At 39.3% G+C, this 13964-nt stretch overlaps 1 protein-coding gene across 2 annotated transcripts in view; it reads right to left on the bottom strand.

The window, feature by feature from the left end:
- tmeff2b (transmembrane protein with EGF-like and two follistatin-like domains 2b) overlaps positions 1 to 7770 on the bottom strand; it is a 68834-nt gene extending 61064 nt beyond the window's left edge. The window contains exon 1 of one of the 2 annotated variants that reach the window (XM_079882674.1): positions 7122 to 7770. In XM_079882674.1, the coding sequence (XP_079738800.1) occupies positions 7122 to 7293 (172 nt within the window). In that variant the 5' untranslated portion in view covers positions 7294 to 7770. The remainder of the gene's footprint in view (positions 1 to 7121) is intronic. The other variant, XM_079882675.1, reaches the window with a different exon arrangement.
- Between the last annotated feature and the right edge of the window lie 6194 nt (positions 7771 to 13964).

The following is a 13964-nucleotide window of genomic DNA, read 5'->3' as shown; positions in this document are numbered from 1 at the left end:
CTCCATTTGTGAATGTGTTTTTAACTGAGAAAGTTTACATTGTATGCATTAAATACACCCCAGTAACAGTGACTGATTGTTTCAGTTCTGTTTGTAATTTCCTATCATTTCCATCATCCAAATTCATGTTTTATTCTAATTATGTACATTAAATGATGTTTCATTAACAAAGTTTAAATGATCTATCCAATCAACACGTCATTCCAATCAGATTCAGCAATTAACAAATATATCCAATTAGCATGAGAGAAGGCCTCTATACAGTTTTCAGCATCCCTCCACCACCCCAACTCCTCACTTTTTGCTGGTTCTTACCGCAGCCAGGAACACAGGGGGAGTACTCTGGGTTCGGGCCAAAATACCGAGCTCGGAGCCCTCTGCTCGGACAGCAGGCCAAATACGCATACTCCTTTACTCTATCTGATGATTTGTAAGTGTGAACTCGTGAACTAACTTTAAAAGGGTAAATCACCGCTGGCGCTGCTTTTAATAAAACTTGGCTGTCTATGAAGTAGAAAGGTTGTGTTCATTGCTTTGTGCATAGGGATCATTGTTCAAGCATTGAATTTGATGTTTGTTTCTGTGCAGCCCCATCCAAATTTGTGGGCTATGTTCTTAATCTTTCGCAGCCCTAGGATATACCACATATTAGTAAGATATACCATTGTACATCTTACAATATAAGTAATACTTGTGTAAGATATATTAGATACATTGCCTACTCTTATTATATGATTCATAAGATATAGGGCCCTATCTTGCACCCAGCGCAATTGACTTTGTACACCGACGCATGTATCATTCCTATTTTGCACCCGCGCACAGCGGACTTTTCCCTCCACAGACGCACGTCGGTTAACTAAGAAATACACTTGCGCTCCCCGGGGCGGTTCAGCGCAAAGAGGAGGCGTGTTCCAGCGCAAACGTTCACTCATGCTATTTTACAGGTTTAGAAAACAATTCCGCCACTGACCGAAAAAAAACAGTTTAAAGTCAGTGGCGCGTTGCGCATGTTATTCATATGCTATTTTAAGGGCGCATGCTTGGCCTTAAAGGGATAGTTCACTTTGAAATTAAATTTTGGTATGTTTTAGCTTACCTCAAGGGCATCCAAGATGTAGGTGTCTTTTTCTCTGCAGTAGTTTCAATTTTGATATTTTTAGGTCAAACCGTTTTTGTCTGTCAGTCATATCATGCAGGTCTGTGGTCACTGTCTCAAAGAGCATGCACAGAGTCCAAATTAAAACAATTCCCCATCGTCCAAATTAAACAATTCCCCATCGTAAGTACACATTGATGGCCTAAGACACGAAACGAGCGGTTTGTGTGAGAAAACGAACAGTATTTATATCGTTTTTAGCTCTTATACACAGACACGTCCAAGTGATCTGAGGGCGCGCGCGCATCCTGCTGTGTGACGTGTGCGCAGACTGGTGCATAGATATATATACACTAGATGTCGCCTTGACTACGGCAGTTCATTGGAACGAATGTCTTTAAGGTGACATCTAGTGTATATATCTATGCACCAGTCTGCGCACACGTCACACAGCAGGATGCGCGCGCGCCCTCAGATCACTTGGACGTGTCTGTGTATAAGAGCTAAAAACGATATAAATACTGTTCGTTTTCTCACACAAACCGCTCGTTTCGTGTCTTAGGCCATCAATGTGTACTTACGATGGGGAATTGTTTAATTTGGACGATGGGGAATTGTTTTAATTTGGACTCTGTGCATGCTCTTTGAGACAGTGACCACAGACCTGCATGATATGACTGACAGACAAAAACGGTTTGACCTAAAAATATCAAAATTGAAACTACTGCGGAGAAAAAGACACCTACATCTTGGATGCCCTTGAGGTAAGTTAAAACATACCAAAATTTAATTTCAAAGTGAACTATCCCTTTAATCAATGTAGTGTGTGCACAACGCGCATACACTTTGATTCTCTCATCTACACACAGACGCAGCAGTTATCATTTTTGCAAATCATACATTATTACGATAGATAAATAGATAGATCCAAATTATCATACGCCTGTTTAACCTAAGTTATTTTGGGTGTGTTTCTCCATCCCCAACGTCCCTGACGAGAACGTCGGTCTCCTCGGCTGTGAACCGCTCCTGGCAAATCCGCCGTTATAATAGGAATCCGCTTTAGAACAAGCGCGTCTGCTATTAAAGGGAATGTGAGATGACGCTCTGATTGGTTTATTTCGCGTTACGCCCAAACCACACCTATGAATAATGAAGCTACTTCAGACCAACCCATTTTAGATTTGCACCGGGCGCAAGAGTCATTTATCCCGCCGGGAAAATAGCAACAGCGCCCAAGACCCGCCCACAAAGTTACTTGCGCTTTGCGCTTGACACTTGCGTTTCAGATCGTTAAAATAGGGCCCATATTGCCTGCTGTTTGATGCAAATGCATCAAATAATTGTGTAATTATTTGAAGAACATAATAGATGAATTCAAAAGAGGTCAAAAGGAGTCAAAGCAAACTGATGCAATAAATATGAACGTTTTGGTAGATTTTTTTCATCTACAGTACTTAAAGTCCCCCTACTGTGCTATTTTAAAGGTTCCTAATTTGGGATGTCTCCTATAATAAGTTTACATGCATCCAAACTCTTTAATGTTCTTATAATATGCATTGCAGCATCACCTTTTTCTCTCACAGTGTCTGAAACGGTTCAATTAATGATCCGACCTCTCTAAACCCCTCCTTTCCCTACTCTGCTCTGATTGGTCAGATGGCCCAGTCTGTTGTGATTGGTCTACCGCTTACAGCACGTGTCAAAAACGAAACGCCAAATCTTACCAAATCTAAATCTCAGCTTCGGAGGCTTCAGCACTTGCATACACAGTGATACGAATAGTAACGATGACGTTGGTTTAACCATATCAATTTGAACCCGAGTCCTCGTCCTTTGGAACTGCGTGTAAAGTGGATTTGCTTTCGCAGTGCAGAAAACAGCGTCAACTAGTGTTTGGGACAACTAGGTACAACTAGTGTTTGGGAGCTTGTCAAAGTAGACATTGTTCGCAATAAATACTATATGCTGGCAATGGCATTATGCAAATTTGTAACAAACCTATGTAGGAATTGCAGAATTATTGATGACTCATTTTAGGCAGTTCAGAATTGGTTCTTTCTTTTGGCAAACAATAACTCCATTTATTGTGGTCTTTAAAACTTTACACACTGTATGAAAGGTAATATCTGAAAAAGCATAATAGGGTATGCTTTAATTTACAAAAGATTGCTTCTTTGATCAGTAACTTAGAAAAGGTAAAGAATCTTAACTATTTATTATTCATTTTACATCATAACTTGACTGAAACCTTTCTGTTTATTTACAGGTTTAGATTGTGAATCCCTGGTAATGCTTCTATGTTTGCATGTTGTTCAGGTGTGTGAGCACGTAACTTGTTTTCAGTGTTTAGGAATTGTAGAACAGAGGAAATAACAATGCTCAGAATGAAAAACAGAAACATCTGCCATCATGCATATTTAAAGAGGGTGCTCTTCCTAACCACTCAGCTTTATGAGCGTGCACTCTGTGGGGACGTCTCTGATTACTGTCCTTTATTTCTCCTGCTCACCTCCAGGTACACAACTCACACTCCACCATTCAATACCAACTCGCTCTTTCTCCTTGAACGAGCCAGGCGGCATTATTATTTTATAACAAACACTCTTCGTTAGCCATTCAATTAGCCCTGCAACATCTTCTAGTCATGCCTCCTCTGAGCCAAGTAATGATGGCAGAACAGAGATAAATAGAGGAGAGAACTCTCTTCCTGCTCATTTTTCTTGACTGAGTAGTGGCATCCTTCCTGTGCTCTACTGGATTAAATCTCAATAATGGCATTAAAGGCGGGATAGAACAGAGAGAGCCGAACGGAAAACCCCAAGAAACCCAAAATAGGGCACCACAACTTCCTCATTAGCCCAGGAGCTCAGACAAGCTTTCCCTGAAGACCTTCCACTCTCATAGTCTTTCTATTTCTTCTTCTCTCCCTCATACACACAAACACAATCAAACTAGGCTCCGGCGCACCGAGTGTCTAAGGAATGAGGAATAAAGCGCTGAGGTGCAGGATTAGACTAATCCCTGTGGTCTTTCACAGTCTGAAGGAGAGAAAAATTTGCAGATGAAAGGCCAAAATAGTCAGGTGCTTTCCTCCATACTGAAGTTATACAATGCAAAAATCTTCTCTTTCAGTATTTTCTGAATCAAATAAAAAATATAGTTATAATGAATAAATAAAATTAAAAAATGATGATCAGCATACCAATTTTGGTGTTCATTTGGTTTGTCCCCGATGAATTCCACAAGTTTGTGAAAAAACGTATGATTATGTTATCCAGCATGATTTGAGAATGATCCCAAGAGATCACTAGATTTTGAACACATTTTTAATGTGAACATTTATTGTTATTCCCCCATTTGGCAAATAGCTTTGTCTTGTTTTAGGTATAAAACGAGATATTCAAGCTATGCCAAAATAAGAAATTTGTTGATTTCTTTCAAAAAACAGTCTTAATATCTTTCTCAACCAAATCCATCATGTTTTAAGTATCATTTTTACTGGAAAATATGGGTTGTGCCCCTATTTTGCAATTTTAAATGTTCCTAATTTTGTTTTGGAGGTTTACATGCATCCAAGGTCAAAAAACACTTTAATTTTCTCAACATACATTGAACATCACCTCTTTTCTCACAGTGTCTGAAACGGCTCAGTAAAGGATTCAGTCTCTATAAAGCCCTCCTTTCTGAGAGCTTCCTCTGCTCTGATTGGTCAGATGGCCCAGTTTGTTGTGATTGGTCTACCGCTTACACCGCATATCAGAAACGAAACGGCCATTGCCATATCTTAATTTCAGCTCCAGTGGTTTCCTCAGCAGCACTTCTATTCTGTACACAGAGATACGAACAGTAACAATGGCGTCAGTTTTACCGTATCAATTCCAGTGTTAGTCCTCATCCTAAGGATGTGCATGCAAAGTGGATACGCAACGCAGAAAACAGACGTGTCGACAACATGTTGCTGCTCAGTTACAAATATAGTGTTTGAGGGCAGGTCAAAGTACTAAGTAGACGATGAAGACCATGGATGGCCTGAAATGATTTGCTACAAACCTACGTAGATATGTTACGGGATTGAGACTGGAATTGTTGACGACTCGTTCCGGCAGTTCAGAATCTATTGATCTTTACAACTTTGCTGATCTTTTACATTAACTAACAGCTATATTGCACACTACATGAAAGGTAATATTAAAAAAAGCATAATAGGGGCACTTTAAGAGGAATGATTGGCAGTTTACCATTCTGTGAGAGCCAAGCAACCATTTATGGGTCATATTAAACAATCAAATAATCTCTTTATTAGCTCCTTGATGCCCTCAGTAGGTCACCAGCGGCGTAACCTGCCTAAACTAGTGTGCATGACTGTGTAAGGCTGCCAAAGAGAAAAGAAGCTTACAACAAAAAGACCTGTAGTGTAACGGACTTTGATAGATCTGCATTGAAATATAGTCAAGCCAGCCATCTGGCAGCTTGTCTATCTGACAGCTTATTTTATCAAGCTCTGCTTTCGACACTTGTGACAGCACTGTGGTGGGGTTACATGATGGGAAGGAATCGATACGACGGAGCCCAGCCCAACACACACAGAATGAGAGAGAGGAGAGAAGAACATGTCAACAGCAAATTTACAGGTCTGCTGTACTCTAATTCCCTTCATTTTAATCAGATTTTTTACTGACGTGTCTAAGTAGAGAGTAAATTGTTTTATGAAGGAGGTTCAGCACTGAATTATCTCACATAGGCCACTGTAGGTCTGTGCAACAGATAGATTTCTTGTAGACTGTTGCCCCCCTACAGCTATTTAAAGAGAAACATAATTGCACAGCAGGGCCCTTTGTTCCCAAAGTATCTCTGACAAGCGCTCCCTTTCAGTGCTACATTTACTCCCCTGATATGGAGTAAAGCAGCACCAGATGTACTTGTTTGGGGCCAGATGATAGCCTTAACAGATTTCACATGCACAAATGCTTACCGGTAAAACCTTGTGGTTACAAATCGTTGCTGGTAACTCCAAAGTTGCACGTGTACTGAAAATCTGAGCTACCGCTCAGGATCACAATCCACACTAACAATTTTACCTGTAGCTGGTCCCTAGGGCAGCGCCCTCACATCTTTGTGCCTAAAGAACGCATATTAGCACATTAAAGTAATAATATGCACCCTAATAATACAGCGCAATGTTCACCATTATGGGATTGAACAGGTACAAATGTGTACCTTCGAGGGTACTAACCTAGTGATAAGCGGTAACATCCCCATTTCTTTTCCTTGACAGTGCACACACCAGTACAACAAGTTATTTGTCTGCCTGAGGAGATGTGCTACCAACGTTGTAATTTTAAAAATGACATGTATCATCTTAGGTCAGATTTTCACATAGATTCCAGTGTTTCCTACAGAATTCTATTTTTTATGTTCTAATGTCATTAATTAAAAGATTTTTGTTACAAAAATACAAGACTACTACCTATGTTGTATGTTGCAGTCAGTAATACTGACTTAATTTCAGATTCGCAAGTACACAAAACGACGTGCTCAATTTCGAAATCCCTTGCAGTTCAGTAAGTGAGTCAAATGTTGATTTAGTACCTACTCTGAAGATTTCATTGAGTTCATTCAAGCTGAGTAAAATCGATAACGTGTGATGTCCTTGAGTCTTTTTGACCAATTCCTTAAAAGAGTCATTTGTTCGTGAGTCGGACTACACTGATGGCGTAGCATGGTTGTATATGCCATTGGGTCTTTTGCCATTATTTTGCAGTAGTTACACTTTTTTTTTTATCTCATTACATTCAATTTAGAACTCAAACTCTCAACTTGTATTAGGGTGACGGTGACCCATGACTGACAAAGACTCCAGGTGGACTAAACATTTAATAAGCTAGTCTATGTGTGTTTAGTTATTCTAAATAAAATCCCCAGCTCAATGATTAATTAATAACCCCGTTAAAAACAGACACACTTGTGAGAATAGTCGCGCAAAGGTGCACGAACAGAGGAGCGTGTTCGGGTCTCTTACCGGAGCAGTTCCACCCGGTGGGTGTTTGACAGTCGCTCAGCGATGACGGGAACGCGCAAAGTTGTTTCAGTGGTAATATACAAAAAAAGCAATAGGTCGTAAGTAACACTAAACGTGTCCAATTATCCTGCCGCGGTCTGCGTGTCTGTCGCAGCACAGCGCAAAGAGCCATCTCAGTTCACCGGGAATGACACGGGGACATGAACCGAGGGATCCGATCCCACGACGAGCGCAGGCGACACAGATCTCAGCAGCGGAGCAGTGATACACATCTTCCGGGCAATGCTGCGATGATCCCCATGTATGTATGTGCTCTGATACCGGTGCGGTTGGACTATCTGTCTTGACAAGTGGAAGTGTCCGGTTGCAGTGGTGAAACTCAAAGCTGAGATGAAAAGATATAAACATCCAAGCATGGACCTGAAAAAGCTGTCCGGATCCACTAGTTGATCATGCTGATCACTCCATTCTGAGGGGGAAATAATGCTAAGCGCTGGCTTAAGTATCTCTCTCTCTCTCTCTCTCTCTCTCTCCCTCTCTCTCTCTCTCTCTCTCTCTCTCTCTCTCTCTCTCTCTCTCTCTCTCTCTCTTTTCCTACATGAGGTCTGTCTGAGACTGTCTTGTTCGGCTGGTGTCTGGCTCTGACTGTGAGGATGAGGATGATGATGGTGATGAAGGTGAGAGGTGGGCACCCGCTTCGGCGGCGCGGATTGGCTATATGGAGTGTAGCGGGTACCGAGCCTTGTAATTCAGCATCACAAGCGAAGATCAAGAGTGCAAGTGAGACTTCCTTTACCCCGGGCGGAAATATAGCCTACAAAAGATGTTTACTTATTCACGTCATAGCTTTGACCTAAAAAAATAATAAAAAACTGCTTTACCGAGTAGGCCTACAAATGCATTTGTTGACTTTTACTCGACTTAATAAGCAAACTTTTTCGCATGTCTCCAGACATTTTCGTTACTTTTGCACCTGAACGAACACAGTTGCAAATGTAAGCTGCTCGCTGATGTCCGATTCGCAAACACATTGTTTGAATGAATCATTTGAGTCGATTCTTCCATGTAAGCTATGCCTATGGGTTCGCAAAGCTTTCTGAACAATTCTGAATCAAATCACAGGAAGCACCCTGAAACACGTAATTGGAAGAAAATAATGTTCATGTAAGCTTTAATCTGTTTAATCTCTGTATATATATATATATATATATATATATATATATATATATATATATATATATATATATATATATATATTCATATAAATTAATCTGATAGATGTAAGGCTTTATTATTAGGAGCGGTGTGAAATTTTTATAGATATAGGCTATATTTGTTCATATGTCAGAAGTCTACCACCTTTATTGTAGAACTGTTACTTTATTGGCAACAAAGTTAAACCGAAAATATATAGTTTAAATAGTGTGAGTGTCACAATGAAACACTGACAACACATATATTGCAAGCATGACAAAATATTAATATTTTGTCATGCTTGCCCCAACAAAAATGTAGAGATGCTAGAGTGTTCTGGGTACTTGTCAGGTTGCTTGGGTTTTCTATGTTTTTATTTAATGATTTTGTTCTCATCTTGAACAACAGTGATAATTGGCTTAGTGATCACCGCTAATTATGAAACCAACACCTGCAATGCATGCTGGGAAAACATGCATCATCCTGTATATTGCACTTGAGGTATTATTATTGGAAACCTAACCAAGCATGGAATCTGGACTTTTTATGTTAATCCCTACTATTTCAGGTGCGTTGCAGCATAATTGTTTTGCTTCCTCTTTTATTTTGTGTTGTTGTGCATCGGTTGGTCCCCGTAAAACATTTACAACACTAAACTCTTGATTATCTAAGCCAGTGCCAAGTCCAGTTCCAGTCTCTAAATGGAATGATGCATAAGCACTTTTCTTCTCAAACCCCTGTGTATCTCATCCAACATTTAAATTAATTGCCCCACATGAGTTTGTGCTTCTCTGTGTTTCATTTCATGATCATGCACAGTGAAGCGGTGTGTCATTCATAATTATCTGTCTGTCAGCTTGAGAACAGAATAAGCAAAGCACACAGACTGTTCATAACTCTCCTCTCCTATCACACCTATTTGGTGTTTGTTTTCAGGATAAGGATGCATGACTTAAACTCAATTAAAGTCAGTTGATTCCCATCTATTTACTACAACCAATTTTGCCAGACTGCTACTTTCACTATTTGGACCAAACACTTGCATAACGTGATGTTTAACTGTGAATTACATTACTGAAGTGAGAAAACAGACATTTAAAGTGGCCATATTATGCCCTTTTATAAAGATGATTTTGTTGTTGGGGTCTGCTAGGATGGGCTTTCATGCTTGAATGTAAAAAAAATATATATATATTTTTCACATATTTTACTCTTTTGCAGCACCTCTCTGTCCAGTCTGTCAGTAATTCTCGGTTTAGTTGAAGCCCCTTCTTCCAAAAAGCTCAATGATTGGTCGGCTGGAACAGTGTGTTGTGATTGGTGGGTCGCTTTGAGCGTGTTTTGGAAATGTCACGCCCCTTACCATAACCGTGAGTTTCAGCTTCTCAGGTATAAACACTAATGATGCCGTCAGTTTTGCCTTATCAGTTTGACAGATTTGGGGAGGAAAAAAACAGCATCTCTTGGACATGGCGACAACACACTACGAACGCAACTCAACCAGGCCTCTGCCATATTCTTTGTGTGTGCCTTAGGAGGGAATTTAAAGGAGGAATATTGTGACGTGTTGGTTCCCGGAAGAAAACTGAAGACTACAATCGAGGCGTTTCAGGGAGTTCAGAAACAGTGCTGATATAGAGAATAACTCCCTTTGAAGTAGACTTTGTGCTTTATACTGTAACTTTGCAGAACTGTTTCATGGTCAAGCAGAAACATTACACACTAAAGAAAGTTGAAAAAAAAAAAAAAACATAATAGTTCATCTTTGATCACAAATTAAAATAACCATTATCACTTAATTCGTTGATTAATCAGTCGATTTGTTAAAATTAGGCAATCAACTCATGAGACACTTGGTATCTGTCACAGTTTGAGAACCACTGTTCTAGTGTAAAGTAAACATGTCTCGACCTAAATCCTTTAGGGTCTGGTTCAAGTTTGGGGCAGAAATTCAATATCAGGAAATGATATTGAAGAATTGAGGAAATAAAGGTATTAAAAAGTATATTAGAAAAAAAATAATAAACAATTTTTTTATTGTCTCAAAATATACAGTATGTTATCATTAAAATGTAAAAATTATATGTTAGATGATAAAACCTCTAAGTATTTCGTTATTGCATACAGTGCCCTTTGCATACTCAGTACTAGAGACCGTTGGTGGTCTATTACTCCAAACTGCACAAATATTTTGTCAGGTAACTTATGTGGCATGTTAACATAAATTAACTGGTTTTATTCAAGACAAAAATATTATTCAATACAAGTATGACAAAATTGCACTGGTTGCGGACAGTTTCCATGAGCAATAGAGAGTACAGCTGGTATTGCATTGAATTTGAATTTATTGTTAAAGGAGAACTCCGGTCATTTTTAACATTGAGCTCATTTTTTTGTAAATTTGGAGTGCTGTCAGTACAGAGAACAACGACAAAAATCGGTGTTGCCTACACCGTGTTATCCTCTTTTTAAAATTTGCACCCTGTTGACTTCAATGGGGCCAGTTTTAAACCTGCTTTTAGCCTCTTAACATCCTTGATGTGTCATTACAAGTGCCCAGCCATGTTGAGTGATTCCTTCAGAGTGATCACGGGTGAATCTGACAGCAGTAGATGTGAAAGATATAAATAAAAGTGATGTTAATTCAGCCAGCGCACATACCTGTATTTACATCCTGTTTTCGGTCGAAGTTCACGCACATAAGTTTAGTACCTAATCACGCGCGTGAACTCGACAATCGACTACTATGGACTTCGACCGAAAACAGGATGTAAATACAGGTATGTGCGCTGGCTGAATTAACATCACTTTTATTAATATCTTTCACATCTACTGCTGTCAGATTCACCCGTGTTCACTCTGAAGGAATCACTCACATTGGCTGGGCACTTGTAATGACACATCAAGAATGTTAAGAGGCTAAAAGCAGGTTTAAAACTTGCCCCATTGAAGTCAACAGGGTGCACATTTTAAAAAGAGGATAACACGGTGTAGGCAACACCGATTTTTGTCGTTTTTCTCTGTACTGACAGCACTCCAAATTTACAAAAAAAATGAGCTCAATGTTAAAATTGACCGGAGTTCTCCTTTAAGAGGAAAAAAACCCTTGAGATGTGACATCTCGTTTTCGAGGGGACCTCAGGAAAACATACTGTACATACTAACAAAACAAAGACAAATGCTCTCCATCACACCAAAATCACCCATATCTTCCCATTCATACTGTATAGACAATTATATCAAACATGAGGAAAACAGTTGCAGCTTGTATGCAAATAATTAAAAAGATACATTTTAAACTGGTGAAAAGAGGAGATTGATCTAAAAGACCTAGGTAAACCATTCCAATCAGAAGGGGCTTTAAATTTAAAGGCTCTCCTCCCACTTTTTTTGGATATATTTGGTACTAAAAAAAAAGATGGACAGTGTCTCTTAGGCTGTAAGAGGTTTGATATGGAATCAAGTATTGTTTCAGATAGACTGGATAGTTTGAAAAAATACATTCGTGAACTGCAACCAATGATACTGTCGTCTAGAATTTAGTGAAAGAAGATTCAGTGACTGATAAATTTCACAGTGATGAGTTCTAAATGGACACCTCAAAACAAATCTGCAGATACTATTATAAATCACATTCAAAGGTTTACGATTGGATACGGTAGTGTTCTGATAAACAACATCAGCATAATCAAGTAGTTGAGTAATAATTTTTAATCTAATCTGTTTTGTAAAACAATTAATTGAGCGGTATAACATTCTTATGTTTTTTACAATAGAATCGATATGACGTCTGAAGGTAAGTCGTGAGTCAAGCCAAAGGCCAAGATATTTAAACTCCTTAACATTACTTAGAGGTGTACCATCCAGAAATGTAACCTCAAGAAAATGATTTTGCTTAAGGAGTGCAGATCTGGTTGCAAAAAGCATGCTATAAGACTTCTTTTTATTCAATAAAAGTAAATTAGAAGAGAACCATGTTTGAATAAGATTGAAATCAAATTGAAGTGAGGTTTGAATCTTAGATATATTGTGATTAGATGTATACATAACTGTGTCGTCTGCGTATAGATGAATCTGACAGTCTGAGCATATTTGAGGGAGATCATTTATAAAAATGGAAAATAAAAGGGGCCCTAGGGAAGAACCCTGGGGGACACCCGTTTCCATTATTCTAGGCTGGGAGAGAGCAGAATTAAAAGACACACTTTGACTTCTATAATGAAGATATGAATTAAACCAGAGAACAGCTGATTTAGAAAGACCAATAGCATATAATTTGTCAAGAAGAATATAATGATTGACCATGTCAAACGCCTTAGGTCTATAAAAATTGCACCAGTAGACTTATTATTATTATCTTGTGCAGAAAAAATATCATTGGTAAATATTGTAAGGGCTGTCTGCAAATCCAGATTGATTTGGAGATTGCTTTGTCAGATTACTGCTGTGCTTTTTTTTTAGACTTTTTTTATAATTATTTTAACAGCACTCAATGGCCAGATTTAATCCTTCATCAGCATTAAGGCTCAGACTTATCCTGTTCCACATTCCCTGTCTCTTTTCCTTTAGTAGACCTTTCTACAGGCTCACAGCCCGAGTCAATTGCACATCCCATTAACCTGCTCCCAATCCAGCTGTGCTGTAATGCACTTCTGAGCTGGTGGGATCGGACCGAAGCTCTGCTGAGTAGCAGCAGGATTTTTAGGGATTTTTACGAGGATCGTGGAGAGGAGTGGATTCCGCCGTTCCTTGAGACAGCTCAGTGGTGAAGACAAAGAATGGGAGAGTGTTTGAGCTAATCGTGTGTGTCATTGATTGCGCATGCAGGCGAGGGAATGTAAGCGTGCAAACCTGTGTGCTGTGAGAGAGAGGGTGTTTTTCCTTTTCTTATGTTGTGTAATCCGCAGTGTCAACTCAGATGTCTGTTACTGTCTAACACCGCCAGCCGCCTATTTCAGGACCGCTTCAGAACAACAATTCCCACACAATTCAATTAACAGACTGAAAATAGGGCTCCCAAGACTGTCTTTGTTACAGCACTAATATGACTGCCAACGGGAGAATGTAGTCCGTTAAAAGATTCTCCTCTGCTAATTCTCCAAGAAGGCCGCATTCTAAGCGTGGCTAAAGAGGCCTTTGTCTTACACTTCCTTTTTGCATGCAGAGCTCCGGTGTCCTCATCTCACACTGATGGCACTCCTATTGTGCTCTTCAGATGAGCTGCTTTAATTGAGCTTCTCTATCGGTTTAATTTAACTGAAAAGATATTTGCTTTCATTACTGGAATGAGTTTAGTTGGCTGAACTTGACCTTTGAAGTACTTATTTAGAGCCATGTGATTAATTGAAGACTTTTGTAAAGCTGCTATTGAAGTAATGGCAACACATGCATACATTTTTTGGGGGGAAACACACTCGTATTCGGTACTGAACAGAAAGATTAGTGTTATCTGGTCAAATTAAATTGAATATTTACAGGGTCGCTTCTGTTTTGCAGTACCTTTGAATAGTAATTTTTACTCAATGAATATGGGCGATTGACTGTATTGAGTAACTGTACGTGTTCACTGGCGCGGAGGTGGGAGGGCCAAAAACCTGCAAATGCAAATCAGAGGCAGCCAATCACTTTGAGGTTGTCATGAGCATTTCT

The sequence above is a fragment of the Squalius cephalus genome, assembly GCF_949319135.1.
Source record: "Squalius cephalus genome assembly, chromosome: 10".
Classification (NCBI taxonomy): Eukaryota; Metazoa; Chordata; class Actinopteri; order Cypriniformes; family Leuciscidae; genus Squalius; species Squalius cephalus.
The sequence above is the reverse complement of the archived record's forward strand: the minus strand, read 5'-3'. Positions and strand labels throughout refer to the sequence as shown.